At 36.0% G+C, this 20,805-nt stretch overlaps 1 protein-coding gene across 1 annotated transcript; it reads left to right on the top strand.

The window, feature by feature from the left end:
- Positions 1 to 1,879: 1,879 nt before the first annotated feature.
- On the top strand, positions 1,880 to 20,538 carry LOC149805471 (cytochrome P450 2B11-like). Its single transcript, XM_089950062.1, has 8 exons — positions 1,880 to 2,363; positions 3,764 to 3,989; positions 4,685 to 4,808; positions 8,854 to 9,007; positions 10,532 to 10,668; positions 12,967 to 13,063; positions 15,611 to 15,817; positions 19,454 to 20,538. The coding sequence occupies exons 1-8, from the start codon at positions 2,024 to 2,026 to the stop codon at positions 19,633 to 19,635; spliced, it is 1,467 nt and encodes a 488-aa protein (XP_089806188.1). The 5' UTR covers positions 1,880 to 2,023; the 3' UTR covers positions 19,636 to 20,538.
- Positions 20,539 to 20,805: the final 267 nt, after the last annotated feature.

The following is a 20,805-nucleotide window of genomic DNA, read 5'->3' as shown; positions in this document are numbered from 1 at the left end:
AAAATCAAGCGATACGAACAAGAGATGTTGATATTCTTTGATCTCCCAAAGATTACTTCCATGAACGGTAGACAATCACAAAAGAAAAATCGCTTGTTTGAAAAAGAATAATTTTAAACGCTTTAGCCTTCTTCGGAAATGATCCATGACATATATACATGCAGTCATATATAGAGGGGAACAATAAAAGAAACCAGCATTTTCTTGGCAATAAGCTAACTTTTATTCTACACTAAGATGCTTTCTCTTTCGCAATATTTTAGACAAGGTAATTTTGGGAAGAAGAATTTGACATGACAATGTCCAGTGTCCTTCAAAAACTATGGATATCAAAATTATTGTCGTCAGTTACAAGATCAACCCGAGTCTGAAGAAGCACAACATGCTGTTCCAGCAGGAAAAAATCCTTTTTCTTGAGCAAATATTTCATCAGAACCATCATGCACAGTTTTTGTATTTGCTGGAAGTCTAGGCCGCAATTGATAAGGTTGTAAATATCGTAAGGGTCTTTCAAATACTGTGCCATAACTCAAGTGGCGAACAATTTACTGCCATTAGTTAATCCAAGGTGGATCCACTGTCCTATAAACTCGTCAACTGATGTATGAATTCTGAGTAAAAGGACATGATACAACTCATAAATATATTTCTCGTTATCTTATTCTAACACGGTGTGCTCGTTTATGACTTTAAACAGATCACTTTAAAACCTGTAGACGACTTTGTTAAGTTCTCCCACATAGTTTCTACACGATACAGTTGTGAACACAGCAACCAGCAATCAATCTTCCATTGTTGCCTTCACATCTCATGATCATATATCTACGGATCAGTTGCCTCTTTTGTATACAGTTGACCCTACGATTACTCCATCTCGCCCTACGATTATTTCAGTTCACGATACTATTGTACCTGTACCTATTATCAACTAGATATGACCAAACGTCCTTTCAACCATCATATCTATCTATGTATATATGTCGTCTGCAGTATATAATGGATGAACCTGCAGTGGTTTGGAGTCAAAGCCTGAAAATGACGGTTATACTTGTGATTAATTGATTGATAAGTCTGGAGAGCAGCAGTAGATCAGGTGACAGAGCGTCGGACTCATAATTCAAGAGTTGGTGGTAGGGTTCTGATTAAGGATATAAGAGGCCTAAGGTTTTTAGGAGAGAAGGTAGCTCAGCTTTTACTACAACATGGAAGTACAAAGTATATAATGGTCTAAACGATGACCTTTCCTATTCAAGTAACAGCAGAGCGACCATCCATCATATTAGCCTTAGGCCCTAATAACCTTAATCATGCTGCCTCAGAGTGTCTTTTCGAAAGCTCCCGTTTCCTCGGCATAATATAGTCAACAATGCCGTCAAAACTAACAAAACAAAACTTAAAAAATAAGTAACCCTTGAAAACAGATCTCTGATATTTTTAGTCCCAAACATGTGAATGGTAAGATATGTATCAATCAGATCTGACAAGGTAGGTTACGCAGACACTCTCTTCCTCTCAGATGATGAGTTTAAAATAAGAAGTACAGATATTTTCCCGTTATCGTTTACATAAAAGAAATTGCCCTTTCTTAATATAATGTTATGGGGGCACGCTAAGTGCTCGAGGTTTTCATTATATATATATATATATATATATATATATATATATATATATATATATATATATATATATATATATATATATATATATATATATATTCTTTCTCTGTCATGTTTAGATGGCATGCAGCGTGGAAGCTGGCTTGAAGCCAGAATAAGAGTATAATGTACTCGGAAGAGTGTGATGAAGTACGCATTTGATAATATCGGCCTTGAAGTCAGAACGAGTTCATATTGTAGTACTCAAGAAAATATAAACAAGCAAGCGATTAAGTGAAAACGATGATGATCTAATTAGGCTAGAAACCAGAACTGGATCATAAAGTAGTACTCAGACGACCGTATAAAAACGCGTCGTGCTGTCAAAGCGGCATAAATTATACACCTAGCGCACAAGCCTGGACGAAATGGCAGCTTTAGAAGTATTATTAATTGCTGTGGTGCTCTTTATCATCGTATACGCGTTTGTCCTGAGCAGATCACCTAAAAATCTTCCTCCGGGACCTAAGCCTCTTCCTGTCGTTGGAAATCTTTTGGACTTCCCTGGTAGCAGACAAGTGTACAAAGATTTTCTCAAGTACAGAGAGAAGTATGGAGATGTTGTTCGCCTAGTTTTGGGACCTTTTCAGAATATCATTTTAATGTTTGGTCACAAGGCAATCCACAAAGCGCTGATTGAACAAGGAAACGACTTCAAATTCAGGCCAACTAAACTGTATGTGAATGAAAAGGTTTTTCATAGCAAAGGTAAGTCACATCCGGGTACGAAAATAACTCAGGGTAAAATTAAGGTAGAATAGTGATATAATCATTTAGTCTATGCTCATGCGCAATCAAAGTTCTAGTGATAGGACCAATATTGTAAATAGGCAGTCAGACAGGACAGAGACGTATAAGCATACATATTTTGCATTCTTTTAACTGGTACACTGCATTGTATCATTGCAAAGCTTTCTATAGTATAAGGCGATTTCAGTAATTATACGGTGAATTATACAAGAATGTTATGTTTTGTAGTGTGGAAGTCTGTTTACTCTAAAATGCGACCAAATCCTTTCACATTTTATATTTATATAATATTACATTTTTCCTGATGCATTTAAATAACAACAGTTTTAGCGCGAATGACCTTTGATCTATTGCAAAGGGAATATCTCAACGGAGAATGTATAGACTGATAAAGTCACTGTTCACCAAGTTCCTTCGCTCGCATTTGATGAACTAGTGGGTTTCACAGCTTTCGGGACTCTGTACGCTGCAAATGAGCCTACACCTGCTTTTTGTTCTGATTTCCTCTCAATGTACAATGCCAATTCACAAATGAAATATGCAGATCTTTAATACAAGTCTTTTCCAGTATAATGGGCAATATGAGAGATCGTGTCTGTAATTAAAATAATTATAATATAGCAAAATAATTGAAGTGGTAGGAGGATTTTTTCATGCACGGCCTTCGCAAGTTTGTGCTAGATGAAATGACGTCGCGGGAGAGCGTCTCCTACTACACCCAAACCCCCTTCCACGAGAAAAAAAAATACCGCAAGTTACGTGAGATGGGTCCCAGGGTGGTCGAACGTTTTGCCGACGGCGCTGTTTCCATAGATAACAGCACAAGAATTGGTAGCCAGAGAGTAATTACCAATCACAGAGGGTTTGCACAGGTAGATTGAGAGACCAAGGACACGTAAGAGCATGTGTTTTCGAACCGCCAATCATCTTCCCTATCTACTCGTGCTTTTGGAACATGGTGTAATTTGGCCAAATTTAGGTTTTGTAAGTTCTTACTTTGCGAATAGACCGTGTGGCTGATTTATTCATGTAAGTAATGTTTATTGCTCTGAAAAGGCTTCTAAGTATAATTATCACGGAGACACATTTGGATTATTTACCATCAACATTAGTTGGATTTTTGTATAGTGCGTATTATACTTATATAAGGAGGAGGTTTTAACACCAGTTTTTGAAAATTTACTAAGTAAAGAAGATCTTTCTTCAAACACTAAGCTAGTCGATAACTTTCATTACTTGGCAGGGTAGAAATGTGATCACTTATAGGTCGGGTATATTAACATAACCAATATAATAGCATTACGGTACAGGTGTAGGAACACTCTTTAGTCAACCTATGCGTTTAAATTTTCATGCAGGAATAGCTTTTGGAAATGGGGAAATACATCAGAAACTACGGAAGTTTACTTTGGTTACTCTGAAGGACTTCGGGGTAGGGAAGAAGAGTCTTGAAGAACGGATCCAAGACGAGGCATGTATACTGGCAGACGAACTCGTGTCTTATGGTGGACAGCCGAGGGATATCCGAAAAACTCTGCAGAGAGCGGTGGCAAATATAATTGCTGGTATCATCTATGGAACAAGGTAATGAACCAATTCACTGATTGTTTGCCAATTTGTTTATAAGCAATTTAAACATTACAATGCACAATACACAATCTGTCCACATATAGTTCACCGGCAGGATATATATATATATATATATATATATATATATATATATATATATATATATATATATATATATATATATATATACATATATATATACATATATATATATATATAGATATATATATACACTCTCTAATACGTAGATACAGATAATTGTTCATTTTATGTACTATTTTATAAGTATTGTCCAACTGCAAGCTACAAAGAATATTTTTTGTACGACTGATTATTCCTAAAAATAGTCGGGACTTCGATCTGCCTGTTAATTCCTCGTTTCTGTAATGTGTAGGTGGACTCTACTTCGTGACGTGCTTTTTATTTACCAAATTTCAAATTATATTAATTCAGGTAAATAACTATACCTTGTTCTTATAGAATTGTATTTGTAGATAAAGGAATATATCATGCACTTAATCATTTTTTATTTCTTCTGTCTTATTTTCAGTCCATATTTTTATATTACATTATGAATTAGGTTAACCATCACTGTAAACATAGATTTATTCTTTGGTGAACGATTTAAGAAAAATGTACAGAGTTGAACACACAACTATATATTTTATGTATAATGACAACTTAAATTTATCATCTTTTTTCAAATCTAGGCTCGACTATGGTGATCCAGATTTTCTCCGGCTAATACAGAATGTAGATACAATATTTGCCATCCAATCTGGAAACCTCCCGGAAAACGTGTTGCCTTTTTTGGCGTACCTACCAAACTCTAAGGTATTTTTGTCTCTGTTTTTACTTGAGAATGGGAGCTACAATCTTTCAGCCATGAAAATGTCTGACTCGCAATCGTTACATTGCAGATTATAAATAACCTCATGTAATCTATCGGGTAAATATTTTATTTATTTAAAAAGTCCATTTCCAGAAGTCATGTTTAATTTTTTTTTGCGTCGGGCGTATAACTGTAGTGCATTAAAATTTACAATAATGAACTGTTGATCTACTGACATCATTATGTCGCTGCTCCAACTGTTTTTCGGGATGTGGGGTGTGGGTGTGGGTGGGGTTCAGAATATATGGCAAACATGGCAATTATACAACAATATCATGGAATCATTCGAATTAAGATGTCACATACTTGATCCACGTACGCTTGGGGACAGGGATGTAATTATGCGAGTTCCTCCTCCCATTTCTATACTACATGTAACCAATCGGTTTGTTGGTTGGTTGTTTTAACGGACACCTTTAACATCTTATTGGCTATATCATTATGTAGAAACGCGAGCTAAATGCCTCTATCAAGGTCACCCATAGTAAGGTAGAAGACTAACGTTTAAGTCTGGAAGAAGCTCAGATACCTCTTTCAATCCAGTAATCACAGAACGATTTGGAGAAGGCAAGACGTTTATAGAGATAGCTCTGATGGCTACTTGACAAGCGAGAGGTACAGAGAGTTCTCTAGCGGAGCTCTCTTTGGTTTACACCAGGCTTGGTTTATCACCCAAGACCAACCGGAATCAGATACTAGTCACATACCTCAGCCGGGTCAGCAAGTACATAGCCCCGCCAAGGTTCCTGAGGGAGACTGCAAGCTCAGTCGGAGTTTCGGTAAAAAGGGAAGAATTTGCATTAAGTTTAGAATTAAAAGACGCATTCCTTTACGTCGCTATGCACATATCCTTGCACAGGTTACTTCTGTTTGGTTTACAGGGAACCATTTACAAGTTTCATGCTCTTCCGTTCGGCTTCATTCTCAGAACAGGACTTTTCTCCAAGATCATCAGATGTGTCGTTTCATTAGGCGCTATCTCGACAACATCGGCTAAAATAACAACGATAGAAATGTCAAGGGCAGAATCTGCATTATCTTTTGAGTCAGTTATGGTTTATGATTAATTAGGAGAAGTCGGTCTTCGCTCCTTCCCTGCGTTATGTCCACGTGGGCATGGAATTTATTTCAAACCTCAAACTTGTCTTCCCCATTTGCATGTGGAGAGCATCAAGCTCTCAGAGTCGTTTTTCGACAAGGAGTAGTTTGCTGCGAGCGAGTTTTCGCTCAGTAGTGTGATAGGGGAATGAATTGAAAGGAGAAAGGAATTAATTTTTTAAAATTTGATTATGTTTCTCCGAGAATACTTAACCGATCACATTACCATCAAACACTATAACTTCTCAAAGTAAAACTAGTAAACAGGTGAAGCCACCTTTTTTAGTCCTTTCGTCTCAGAGGAATATATATAGCAACGATTAAATTTGTCATATTTGCTGGATTCAAGAGGTTTAGGAGCTACTTCATAACGTTAATGTGATCAGGTAAGTATTCTTTGAGAAACATAATTGTTATATGTGGATTGGCAGTTGGATTCCATTGTAAACAAGAATGAGATAGAAAGTTCGAAGAAACCTGCCCTAGTATGTGTGAAAGGTAGCATAAGTACGGCAAGTTATTTTTTAATCCAACGAAGTAAACTATTTATATATAAAAAAAATATGTTTCTTTTATACTTTCTTAAATGCACAGGTGAAGGGGCAAATTCTTCTAAATTGCAATCAGATGATCCTATTTCTTATTTGCATTGGAACATATATCTTTACGCAATGTATCGAGTTATACTGGTGTAACATGTGTTGGCCAATCAAAACTCACCTGATTTCTAGTAGTGAGTTCCAGCTGAGAGTTACTGAATTTGATGAAAATTGATATCACCAGCATAACAGAAATCTGACAAACATCGACATAAGGGTCTGCTCATATGACCTTTCGATTCACCAATCTAATTACATTATTCACATGAAAATGAAAGAAAAAAAAACTTTATTGGAACATATCGTTTTAAGGATAACTCTCTCTAGCACGAAATGCAACTCTTTATATTTTATGCTGCTACAAATACGTGGACCGGGAATTCCAAAGTTCAGCGGAACATTAACCTTTCTTTGATTACGCTATAGCTCCCTCTTCATCAGATTTGGTTTTATACATGAAGGTGATTTGAAGTTGTTTTTCTTCTCTAAGAAGTAGAATACTTCCTTTTGTAGGTCTTTCTTTCACAAACTTACACAGATTATGTAATGTAACTAATTGTTTTACCTCAGCGTTTGCAAATTCAGTAGAGTATCCAACATATATTGACTAACTCATTTCCCAGTGTGTAGAACAACCGGTTTCCCGTCAGCTTTCTTCGCTGCAAACTTCACAACTTCCGGTGTTTTATTCTTCTAACCCGATCACTTCTATCTATGCATGATGAGATTGCGAACTTCAAGCAAGATGTACGTTCCTCCGAAATCGAAGCGCTTTGGAACGTGCAAAACTATGGCCCTCTGAAAATAAAGAGTTGACAAAGGAAGTACTCCAATAAGCATCAGCGATTTTTACCTCTTGCAAAAAACACATAGCAACACAAGTTTTTGCAAGAATTCTGCTTAGTTTAAAATTACTCCCAAGAGATGGGTTAGACTGACTGCAAGAAAAATAACAATCTAACGAGGCCACGAGTTTAAAACTAATTTGTTGCTCTTAACATACAAACTTGACATCAGGGTTGGTCGGCGTAAGGATAATATCCCAAATAAGATAGTCAATCTCAGGATAACATAGTCGCTTATTTAGCGACTATGGCGCATAGTGCGATCAATGCAAATTGCTGAGCATGCCTAGGACTGAATCTAGTCAGCTGGGGTATTTAATTTAATTTGAAACTAAAATAAAGCTATGCCCGTCAACAGAAGCGGAGTAGGTAGACACAAGTAATTTTTATGTAATGGTAGAATAAACATAAAAATTGAGACAGATTTATTACTCTTCAAGTATGAAAATTTATTAAAGATTATGAATTTATCAATGATATTTATAAACACTCGTATAATTATTACTTTCTAAACATATCTGACAGTATCGAATCGTTGAATGCAAATGTTTCCTTTGATACAGTTTCATTTCAGAATATTAAATTATGCCCTTTGATACAATTGTTGTACAAAAATTGTATGATTGTACAATGTTGTATCAGATTTTAAAAATTCGGATCATGTTTTATTATTTTCATAAATAAATAATTGAAAAAGAAGCAGCATGGAGAGGATTTTACACTTTTAAAATTGCACAATATTTCTGTACTGATATTTTTGTCAGTTTTCTACAAATGATAAATAAAATGATAAAATTTCTGTTCCATCGTTTTAACTTAAAAGTGTATGTCAATTAGGCCATGTAGGCTCACTTATTCAAAGTAAATTAAATATTAATTGTTGTTTTAAAATTCAGTAACATACTAAGGGTAATTGGCGCCTGGGGCGGCGACGAAGACCCAAGGGGATTTTGCCGCCCCAAGACCTCTGGTGTCCGGGAAAACGGTCCCGTCCACCACCACCCCTACGCTAGTGTGATATTGTAATTTAATTCTAAAATTGTTTCACCAACGTCTATTCAATGCTAATTGTTGAATAGTGGTACTTGATATGTATCAGGTAGTTTTAGGAGAGACATTATAAATCGCTATGGACGTATACAGTGGTACTCATGCACTAAATGGATCAAGAGAAGAAGACGTTGGATATAGCATAGCAAATAACAGAACGAATGTGGTGTCTACTCGCGCTGCTTCCAATGTGACATCACATCGCGCGACATTCAATCCGGTTTGTACTGGCTCACACCTTTTGGTTGACAACGTAATTTAACATTTACTTGGCGTACGAATTTATCATATCGTATCTAAAGTGAACTTTTGCTTGTTTTTTGTTTTCTTTTTTTTAAGGGATTCTTGTATGTGTCATCAGGTTGTCACATCGTATTTTCATTGCTATGTTTTAGGGTAGAAAGATTCTCAACGCTTATGACGATATGTCTAGGTATGCTAGAAGAAGAATAAAGGAGCACAGAGAGACATTCGATCCCAGCAACATCCGGGACTTTGTTGATCTTTATTTGAAAGCAGAAGAACACGAGGATGAAGAAGTTGTCAATGGTAATCTGTTATCGTGTCGATTATACAACGAATTAATTTATTCGAAGATGAAAATCGTTTGATCAAATATAGAAACAAATTTCTTCGATTTGCTTTAACAATTGGTAACTCTAGCTATGCAACACCAGTACATATAAACCAGAAGGAGGGGGTGAGTGACAGGAAGTGATCTGTATGCTGCTGATTCGTAATTAACATGTCGCTATATCTTATCACAATGGCACATTATATAAATTCAGACTAAATTTTATTGTATTAACTTTCCCGATATAAATTAATATTTAAACAAAAATCATAAAAAATGTATATATATATATATATATATATATATATATATATATATATATATATATATATATATATATATATATATATATATGAGGAGGGTGACGTACATAAGACCCGACTGTCCAATGAGTTTGGGGTTGGACGATTGTACGCAAAAGCCTCACATATTTGCCAGCAATAAAATTGTCGTGCAAAGATATGGGTCTGCTTTTTTTTAAATTGTCAGTAATCCATAGATGTCTGTTTGTATTAACAATACACTGATATGTGGCGACATGTTAACTATAAATGCTATGATTTCCATTAAAAATCCAACGGATAATCTATCTTTAAAGGGTAAAGTCATATATATTATACCAATGCAGGAGCATCACGTCTGTCCCGCGTTTGTATGTGTGAATGGTTGCCAGTAGATTCCGGTGGATCGGTTGGTTTTACTGGGGTTTCCCTGGGTTCTTCTTCCTTCAGTTGTACTGGCTGCTATATATAGACTGTCATGTGCTATCATGGTGTTTAACCCGCAACAACAACATCCATTGCAGTAAAATATATTTACTAGCACCTTACTTACAATTAAAGGAATTACTATACAAAATGTAATTTTCATTTTATTAATCGTAAGTTTCAACATGCCAATCAGCATTTCCTTGACACACAATTTCTGAACAATAGGATGGCTATCAGCTCAGATGGAACGGAAGCGGTTACATAATATTACGTAATCCATTTTGGTTAGAAAGACTAACTCCCACAAACTAGATTAAACTATAGGGCAAACGTTTTAACGACTAGATTTAAGCTAAAGTAACTCAGAAACTATTGGTTCTATTTTGGTCAGACTTGGAGTTATCAGTCGTTATATTAATCCAGTAGATACAATATTTCGCTTCATTTTGAAAGATTTAATTATGCAAATGATGGTACTGGTCTTAGAGCTGTATTGGTGGAGTTGTATGTTTCCTTCATTAACAATACTTGTAGGTCATTGTCCTTTAGTATAGTAATAAATGTGATTGCCTGTGAAGTATTAGTACCTGGTTCATTCCTCATTGGCTTATGTGACAATACTGTTACAGGGCAAATATCTGGACTATCAACTGATTGATTCTACTCATTCTTATTTGATGGGAGCTAAGTCAAAATTCTTGAAAGTAACTGTTCACAATATCGTGTGCACGTTATGTCATATGGAAAAAACGTTCAGTGTCATTATTTCATTCCTACTCTATTCTCTAGAGGAGAACATGTTCCGTGTTATTGTCGACCTGTTTAATGCCGGGACTGACACCACAGCTACCACATTAGCCTGGTCCATTTTGTATTTAATGACTAATCCCGATGTTCAGGTCAAATGTCAGAAAGAAATTATAGAGGTAAGTAAGAAAATGTTATTATAAGTAAGTGCATCTGGTGTTACAGTCATACTATTAATAAACAAAGTACAAATTCTTAAATAGCTATACCAAGCTCGACTGGCTTACAAGTGACTATCGTTTTCCCCTGGACTATGTGACGTAGACCCCTATATACATCTGACGAATGCAAGGATAATATTGATACAATTTGCATGGAAATGATATAATGCTTTCAAGTAATTTTAATTTTAAACCAGCGTTCCTTATCTCATAGCAAACATAATCGTACCATTCATGCTGTAAATGAACGACTTTGCTCTTGTTAATCCCCACTCAGTGAATTACGACCCTAAAATATCTCTTGGGGATAATAACTAACTTTATGGTGGTATGCTGAATGAGTTGATTTTTTAGATGCAGTTAAATCCATACAAACAACTCAGTTTGTTAAGTGTCCTTTGGGGATGTATTACAAGCTTGGCCAACAAGTCTCTCCGTCATGTACAAACTGTTTCATTGACCCCAAAACCGAAACGCGTAATGACATCACTGTCTTTATTCAGGTGTCACGAAATTCACAGTGGAGATGGATACGATACTGTCTGCAGTTAGATTAAATAGAGACAGCTGCTTCAAAAAGACCAGAATATTTCAAGGATCTGCCTCATTATCATAAACTTTTTAACAGTATTCGTATTTTAGTGATATATACGAGTAGTATTTGAAAATTTCTAAATAAGTTCTAAATATTTTATGATTCTTTTTTTCTTTGGTCATATCAATAAATTTAATGCCTATTAGTTGACCAAATAGCTTTTTATAAAAAAATAATCAGCAAATTCACGCACAGCACACCGGACACCTTCACATATAAGCAAGTGTCGGAGAAAGACAACAATCTTACGCAAAAATAGCATACTGTAAAATCCCATTATTCTTATGGTACTCTTCGACGGTTATCAAGACCGACTTGGATAAAGTGTGGTGATACAATTCTCTGTCATGTCCTACTATTCTGTAATAGTTTTATCGTTTAAAAATGGTCGCGAATCCAGGGAAGACCGTCGTCTGCGATTGCTGAGCTGGAAGTGGTTACTGTGAAGAAGGCAACTGATGAACATGCTCGATACACAGTAGAATATATTTCTACTATCACGAGCCTTATTTAATTATCTGTGTTTTTAATACACTGAAGAGTCCTTTAAACATCACAATGGTTTGTGCACGATGGGTTCCGCGTTTACTGACGGCTGTTAAAAAAGGACTCAGGTTGAAAACCGCTAAACAGCTATTTGCTCAATATGGAAAGAGCGACCATTAATATTTTGAATGAAATTGTCACTGGTGGTTAAACATTGATTTACTTTTTGAACCCAAATCATAAAAATGATTAGTTAGGAGTAAATAAGCAGAGACTACAAACTACACAGCCGGATCGGACTAACATAGGTTTATATATGTTATTATTTTTTGGGTCCAAAAACCTGTCGCCGATGTATCTGTGGCTCACTCTGCTAGTGTCACTATTTATTTGTATGCCTCCAAATGAACTACACCAAGCCACCCATCCGCACATACAAGGTATCCATCTATTCAATGAAAACGTAACGGAGAATACAACCTACCGTCCTGAAAGATCTCAGGAAGGAGCACCATATCCAAACTTTGCAACATCCTCCATTCAGCCCTGGATTAGATCCATTAAATTTTTAGGTGAATCCCGGTATCAAAGAATTTGCTCAGGGCAGGCGATCGGATGCCGCCATGCAGTTTTCCAGTGTATGAAAAACGTACCAACATTATACCGAATGGCATTTAAAAACTGGATGATCACACCGAGAAAGTTTGTTAACGTGCATGGTGAGTGTTATGAGAGGATGCACAGACATACTGTTCACTAAAAATGATTTGTGTTGTACACCGCATTAATATTCAAAACTTTTTAAACACCCCCTCATAGAGAGTAATACAAGTTGTAAATGGTATCGGAAAGAACTACAGATGATCAAATACAACGGATGTATTCGGAAAAAAACATGTATCAACTAATCAAGTACATTAATGCTAATGAAGAGAAAACGCTAAATAATTTATATTTTATGATCCAAAATGTTAGATAATCACAAGTGTATGGAGATCTTTAGCAGTGCTGTCGAAACTCGTGCATTGAGCGATATTTTCTTGGCAGATGCAACAAGTTTCTTTTCTTTCCTCCTATGGCTTAACTTTGAAAAGCATACTATTTCTATCACATTTTTTTCATAGCCTGATCTGATGTGTAAAACTTTAAACCCCTAGCTTCTCTTTACTTTTCAGAACATTGGTTCTGGGCGAGCAGTGAGCTTGAGAGACAAAGAGCGACTTCAGTACTTGGATGCAACCTTAAAAGAAACTCTACGTCTTGCCTCTATAGGTAAACACACAGGAAGCAACAAAGAATATCCGGAACACATGAAACTTTTTTGCAGAGGCCGAAATCCACCTCAGGACTTTTAATGTTAACAAAAATGTATATCCCAGGTAATCCGAATGCAGTCAAGATTAGACCACAGAGCTGTCCGTACTGCAAAACATTTATTTGATTAATATACTTTGCCTTTACTTAGCAAACTTTCCCTCAAACTTATAGCCATAATTCTATACCTGCCGTATATATAGAACATAGCCATTCTTCTCTAATATATTTAAAACTGTTTCTAACTTCTTTATGTCTTGAAAACTAAATTATGTTATATTCTCTATATATGCGTTGGTACGATCCAAAAAGCAATATCATAAAACAATAGCAATGTATAAAACTAAATCAGTAATAAATAAATAAGTAAATAAATAAACAATGACAAAAGCATTTGTTCAAAATGCTGTCGGCCTAATTAGCCGTAACTCCAACAATTTTACTGACCAATTCTCTGACTTTTAATTAAGTTCAAATAGCAGCTGTGTTCTTATGAATGCAAACACTATGTGGAATTTTGCTGTTATTTAGCGAAGAAGTGTTTATTTTATTATTTTAAATTATGGAACATTTTGTTTTAGAAACTTCAGAAGTTTCGACAGGGGGATCATCATTTAAATCTTTCATTTATACTAATTCAAACTATGTTTCTTCTCAATGTTATTGTTTCGCGTTTTATAAATGGCATGTTGATGACGCTTACCCTTTCGAGTAAGACTATCATGGCTCTCGCAGACATAGCGATTAAATGTTTAGGCACGTCATACTTTATAAACCGATTTGTTAAACTGGGCAAGCTGTACATCACCGGTCTATTCGGTTCGGCCGCGAGTCATTTAACTACAGCGTACCCTGAAAATGTAAGAGTTATAAGAAACCCAAAGGACTGTCAGACAGTCTACTCATCTCCCAGAACACAACTAGTTCATCCAATACAATATCTATTCCATCTGCAGTTTTTCGTTTGAAGAATTCATTATATATCCAATGTGGATGTGTGTTGTTTAATATGCCTCACACATATGGTGCATACGAGTTTCTTTCGTGATTAGAGTTGAAGATGTAATACCAGTCATTCAGAGAAACTTCAAACAAAACAATTATATATAAAAAAAACACAAAAATAAAACAAATTAAAAACAAAAACAAAAGAAATGTTAACAGTAGAACATGACCGTCAGGAAAAAAACTGGTCAGCCTATGATATCCACACCGGTAAATGACCATAGCTCCAATGTAAATCCCATTCAGGTAAAACTCCTGTAAATTTTCATGTTAACCGTATTGTCGAAATCAGGGCGGTGAAGTGGATCACTTTATACGTTTCCCAAAACGTCTCACTAGTCAAATCAGTTGCCTTTGAAAAGCGAGTACGTCAAGTCGGATGTTCTTGGCACAAACAGATGGAAAGCAGGACTCGATCACATGGCATCGATTGATATTGATTTACGTGGTCGGAGAACTTCCATCTTATCCAAACGGGCATCTCATGAAGAGAACAACAACATCATAGGGCACAGTTCAGTGCAGTTTGCTAAGTCTTGTTGTGCAATGTACCTGTGACAGATAATAAATATTTATATTACTCAGAAAAGTACAGCAATAAAAACCGAACAATATCAGAATCGGACAAGAAGGTGGAAGTGATCAATACCACTGTTTCCTTGCTGGCTGAATGCAAGGCCTACATTGATTTTCTAACAATACGCGTAACATCGTGAGCAAATGGTTCACCGACAGCAAAGGAAAAACACGCAGACACGAGGTGAATAAATAAAAGTAAATTAAAACAAAAACAATTCACGACACAGAAAATGGACTATAAACTCTCCTTTTATCTTGCAAGATTCGAACATTTTAAAAATATGCACAAGCGAAATCAAAATACCTTGTTTACTTTTCTAACACTGTCAGTGAAAATAAATGCTCAATTGAATCTCTAGAAAAAGCATTAGAAGTCGCACGAATAACGTCTAACAGAGGCAAGACACTGATGAGAAGGTGTAATTCCCAATAATGAATATAATGACCCGATTCAAAGTGCAAATATAGCATCTATGAAAGAAAATTACGGTACACAGATAGAGTGCCACTCCCACTAGCACGTGGGGTATATCCAACACTGCATTGTCCTCGTATTATTAAGTGAATCAGGTTTAAAATAATGTAATTACGTGAGATAACGATAAAGACAGCACGTGCATTCGCCTCTCACAAATCAATATAGCCGTGTTGTCGTCCTTAAAGCAATCAATCTTTTAAAATAGTTTCCAATAGACAAGCTTTCCCTAGACCCATGTTTTGTAATCCTCCACCTTTCACCTCTTACCTACTAACGTGGTCGTAACAGGTAAGACAGATAAGAAGCCGAATGGACTTGGGACAAGTCTATATAATTTATTCGATATATCATTTCCAATATCTCCGTCTATTCAAAGTGATTTATCTTGAAGCTCTACACTAACTAACGTATCCTTTTAAGAAAACAACTTTATTTCACTGCAGTCCCCCTTGGTGTCCCGCATACAGTACACGAGGATACACAGTTTGAAGGCTACACTATCCCCAAGGAGTCAACCATTATTTTCCACCTCAACTCAGTCCTTAACGATCCTAACATTTGGGAAAAGCCAGAAGAGTTCCACCCCGAGAGATTCCTAACGGAGGAGGGCAAGCAGAAGGAGAAGGAATTTTTTATTCCATTCTCAATCGGTAATGTAGTCTTCTTAATTCTGTCTTGATTGCAGCGGGACTAATGTTTCGACCAGGGATCGATCATATTATTTGTCTTGGCGCCACTACATTTATTGTCAAGGCCCGTATTGCACTTAATATCATCTCATTTTCATAATCGCATCTTAGCATTATAGCGCAGATCCAGATGCAATTCCGCTTTGCCTGGGAAATTAGGCAAATGAGAGATTTTTTTCTTCTTCAACGTTTAGTTCCATTAAAAGCCTGCTAGTCTTTCATGCTTACAAGCTAAACGTTTCCTTACACTAAGTGATTAGGCCATGTATGCTGGGTTAATGTGCGCACAGCTTACTTATTTATTTACTCGTTAAATGAGCGCATTCTCCCATTTGACACTTAAATGCGTGCAAGACACACTTGTTACTTAACGCTTGTACGGGAGAGACAAGGCGGAGCCGGTAAGGGGTGTGGAATTCCCTTCGATGTCGCTGGAGTGCTGTAGTACATGGTCCAGGGTTGAAAATTTGATTATGAGACAAATATCATTTGTGTGGTATTGTACCTTATCTAATGGTTTATCAATTTTACATACAAAATTATGTATATATGGCTGCTGTATTGGAATGGTTAGTCAAGGTTAGGAAATATAGAAGGATTTAATAGATTTGGTTCAATCCAACGATTGTTATTAGGGTATCAAGAGTTTGCAAGCATAGGCACCTTTATTTATTATTAGTTTATTTCCAGTTTTATCCAATCATTGCCACCTTGTACAGCTGGGCCTGATGGTCGGTGAATATTAACCACCTTACATTGTCGAATATTGTTTGGGAGGGGTTTCTTTCATACCATTGCGTGGATACGTAATATGTTGTTTCCATTTGCGGGATTTTGCATGAGATACAGCATTGTGTTGTGTAGTGCTGATGTTCCGAACTTAGGACCACCTTATAACCTTAGATTTGTGTTAGCCAGTTGAATGGATCGTGTTGCGGTGGATTCTAAACAGTACCACATTGTTCGGCTGACCCGATCGCCTCGACTTGGGAACACATTATATGGTATACGTTTTAGGGTTTGATAGAGCTTGTCTGATGAGCATTGAACTCTGCACCAAATTTCATCACTGATCTGAGAGAGAGATAAGCATTAGAATAAAATGTTTCTTGTGGTTTTGGAGAGTATTATTTATGTAGTAGGAGAACCAAGAGATCCACTTATTCATGTTATCTGCGAATTCAAACGAGCCAGAGAGGTAAATATTAAATAGAGTAATTCATTACATTTAATATGAAGAGAAAGAGGAAGATAAGATTTAGAATTACGGTAACTTAGTATTGAAAACTGGATGTACTTTGCAAACCTTGTAGGGATGATTTATGATTTGTTGATGTAACTAATCTGCATTGAAGTTGTATATAGCCTCCCCTACTTTCCATTCATTTTTTTGGTGTGTTCTTGTTTTGAAATAAAGTTCAATTTACTCAAAAGTGGTCGTCTCTTTGGCAAGGCAAACTGTCTGCCCTTTATAAAGGGGTCATGTTTATAAAGGTAGTTCCTTTAAAGTTGAGATAAGAGGTTTACCCTAGCTTATCAATGATCGTTGAGGACCTCAGCGAAACCATTCCTTGAAGACCTTTGTAGACTCATGCTGGGACAACTATGGTCTAATTGTGTTATCTTCAGGCATTCATCTAACCTTTGTGTGCAAACCAAAATACACAAAACCTTGATTCTGCAACTAAATTATAGCAATATCTCCCCACTCCATTCACACTTCTCGGTAAGATTAAATGTGTACTAGATTTTACAAAAATGATATTTTTAGTGGGGAAACTGGTGTGAAAATTTAACTTGTGAGCTAATTAATTGCAAATTACACTGTGACTAATCGATACTATTTTAAGCACTTGGCACCTTCTTATGGAGATACAAATTTTGCAACATATGGTAATCAATCGATATTTGTGGATAGAAAGGAAATCCTGCTGTCATTTATTTATTGTAAGTCTACAAACACACAATTCCCGCCAGTGATAGGTTTAATTGTTTGAATGTAATACACTAATGCCCACCGGCTAGTTAACACAATATTTCACAGGAATAGCTGGTACTAATTGTAACAGCAAATGCGGATGTGGCCCTCTATCATAACCATACGATACTTATAAAGATAATTGTATGCAACTATTTCGTTTTATCTAAGACATAGATAACTACAGTACCGTTTTAAATAATTAAATCTAGCATTGCAATTTTAGGATGCATGTTAACGAAAACACGAAAACACAATTGTTTAAAATATGTGTCCGGGTTCTTATTCCATTACACGTTCAGTGTTAGCCAGATTTATTGAGGATTCCTTAGAAATCATGCAATGCTCTTATTTTTATACAATTTCATCAAATCTTGCACCGTAGTATATCTTTGGATAAAGTTGCGTCAAAGACACAAATTGATTATTTGTGACTTACTTATCAGGAATTTTTAAAACTTTCGCGGTTTCACTGAAATTCATTATGGGATTCCTCTATACCTTTGGACTTGTGATAGAACGTTTAGGACTTTTGGAATTAAATTCAAAATACTGCAAGGTCTTTTAGAATATTCACTTAAGCAGTATTTTAAGCAATGGATACCTATTTAAGGAACTACAAATTTTGCAACAAATGGTCACCAACCGAAATGTGTCGCTTCAAAGGAAATCATCATGTCATTGATTTATTGTACGTCTACAAACACACAATTCTCGATAAACGTTCTAGGGAAATAAATTATTTGTTGAATTTTGTAAACTTGTTGGTATTCACTCTTTTCTGTTAGTTAATTTAAACCTTACATTCATAAGAATAATAACTTACCCTGATGTTCTAAGTTCTTAAGTACTCAACTTTAAACAAAATGAACGACGGTATTTCTTTCTTGTTGGGATCAAATTTGAATCCGAGGAGAATATACTTGTTATATCCCCACAATTGTTCAAATACTAGTGCGTTTTCAAGCCCCGGATCTCAAACCAGGTATTAAGGTTTGTCTGTTCATCATCGTAAAACTTGTATGTCCTTGCTATAACTCTCATATTGCCACAACGATTTGCTTGAAGTTTGTGCTGGAAGGCATTTTGGAATTACTGACATTGGTATATTCGGTCTGCTTGGCGAACATTTAGATCTGAACGACTGTTGTGAGCTGTTTGGGTAAGGTAAAACAAACTGTGTGAGATATAGTAGTATAGATTGTACTTAAACTCTAGGATGTACGAAGTATAAGTAGATCTCTGTTACAGCAAGTAACATGAAATACGGTAGCATAGATTGCACGCGACCTCTAGGTGTACTATATGTATGTATATCCCTGTTACAGTATGTGGTTACAAAGGTTGGTGAGGCTTCAGGATATTAATCCATGTGTCAAATGCAGGAAGATTGACAGGTATATTTGTTTGTGTGCTGATCAGCACAAATGAACCATTCCTTCACCTCTATTTTTACACAAGGTTCCACTTTTGATGAGCTTTGCAGTTAACACTTATAATCGGTCATTCCATGCTCATACTATTTTAAGGACTAGTTTAAGATATGTTTGTTGAATGTGATAACGTGGACATTGTTCACTTGAGATTGTCAGTGTATCCGACATCAATGTCAATTTCAGGCCCTAGGTCCTGTCTTGGAAAGCACCTAGCTATGATGGAATTATTCTTATTTCTGGGCAATTTGCTGCAGCGGTTTACATTCAAAATTCCTCCAGGATGTTTGACGCCTTCAATAGAAAGGGTCCATACTGGTATCACGTGCCAACCGCATCCCTACCTTGTTTCTGTTGTGCCAAACTAAGGACAGTCAGCATGCTTCGGGATGGCGTGACAGTTGGTTTTCACTCACGGCAAATCTGACAGCGATGGAAGTGTATTTTAGTACTATGGACAGATTGTTTTTCAGTTAACTACTTGTCTAAGTATGACTGGGCAAATAACTTTACTCTTTCTTTGATAACCAAAGGACTGTAGCAGTACTAGTTTCAAAACGCACATTGTCTGCCAATACGTTAAAGTGTGAGAAAAATTCTTTTCACAAGATTTTATATAAAGCAGATCATTATTTCATGTATCAATTTCGAAATCAGATATCTGTATTATGATGTATTCATACTTGTAATATCCGTCTATGAACGCATACATGAGTGTACATGTAGGTGTACGCTCTACAAACTTATAGAACAATAAAATCACCTTATCCATTACAATGTCGGTATTAACCAGGACAGATAGCTTAGTTTTGACTATATTTATATTTAGGCTATATATAATTGGATGCAGCTAAGGCCATGAGGTATAGTCATCGCAGAACATATAATACTCCAAATGCACTCATAATATCCAGCTCAAAGTCTTGGTAGAGAATCCATGATTTGAACAATCAGATCCCGTAGAAAATGAATATAAGTTACAATATATACGTATGTGATTACACGCTTCGGTCAACTGGAACATTCTTACATTAGTAAGTTAAATATATACAACATTTTCATATATGAATCTTCTGATATTAGTTTTGTATGAAATGATACTGAGTTTTTTCAAAGGCTCTTCTTTGGATTCTCCCTGATTTATAATATGCAGATACTTATACGAACAACACCATGATGACGTCTTACATAATAGAACTTTGTTATATTATTATATCCCATTTATGTACGACCTGAACATGATTGGAAAAAGAAATACAGTTTTTATCTGCTTTGTTCTTCTGTTCTTCAGCTAGAATTGACTCAATGTAAATTAATTCTTTTGAAAGCAGGGGCTTATGTAACGTCGCGTAGCATGTCACCTGCACAGATTAATGAATATGGCAGAGGTCTCGTTACAATGAGGCTAAATTGACGAATCCCAAAGCTTCATCTATCTTCCAGCAACTTTTAGTCAAGACAGGGAATCAAATAACGTTATATAGTTCCCGGTCGAGCATTGTTTAGAGGCATTCCAATGGGCAGCTTCCCAATCTCAA

The sequence above is a fragment of the Sinohyriopsis cumingii genome, chromosome 2, assembly GCF_028554795.1.
Source record: "Sinohyriopsis cumingii isolate HCF-2022 chromosome 2, ASM2855479v2, whole genome shotgun sequence".
Lineage (NCBI taxonomy): Eukaryota > Metazoa > Mollusca > Bivalvia > Unionida > Unionidae > Sinohyriopsis > Sinohyriopsis cumingii.
Note: the sequence above shows the minus strand (reverse complement) of the source record. Positions and strands in the feature narration are given on the sequence as shown.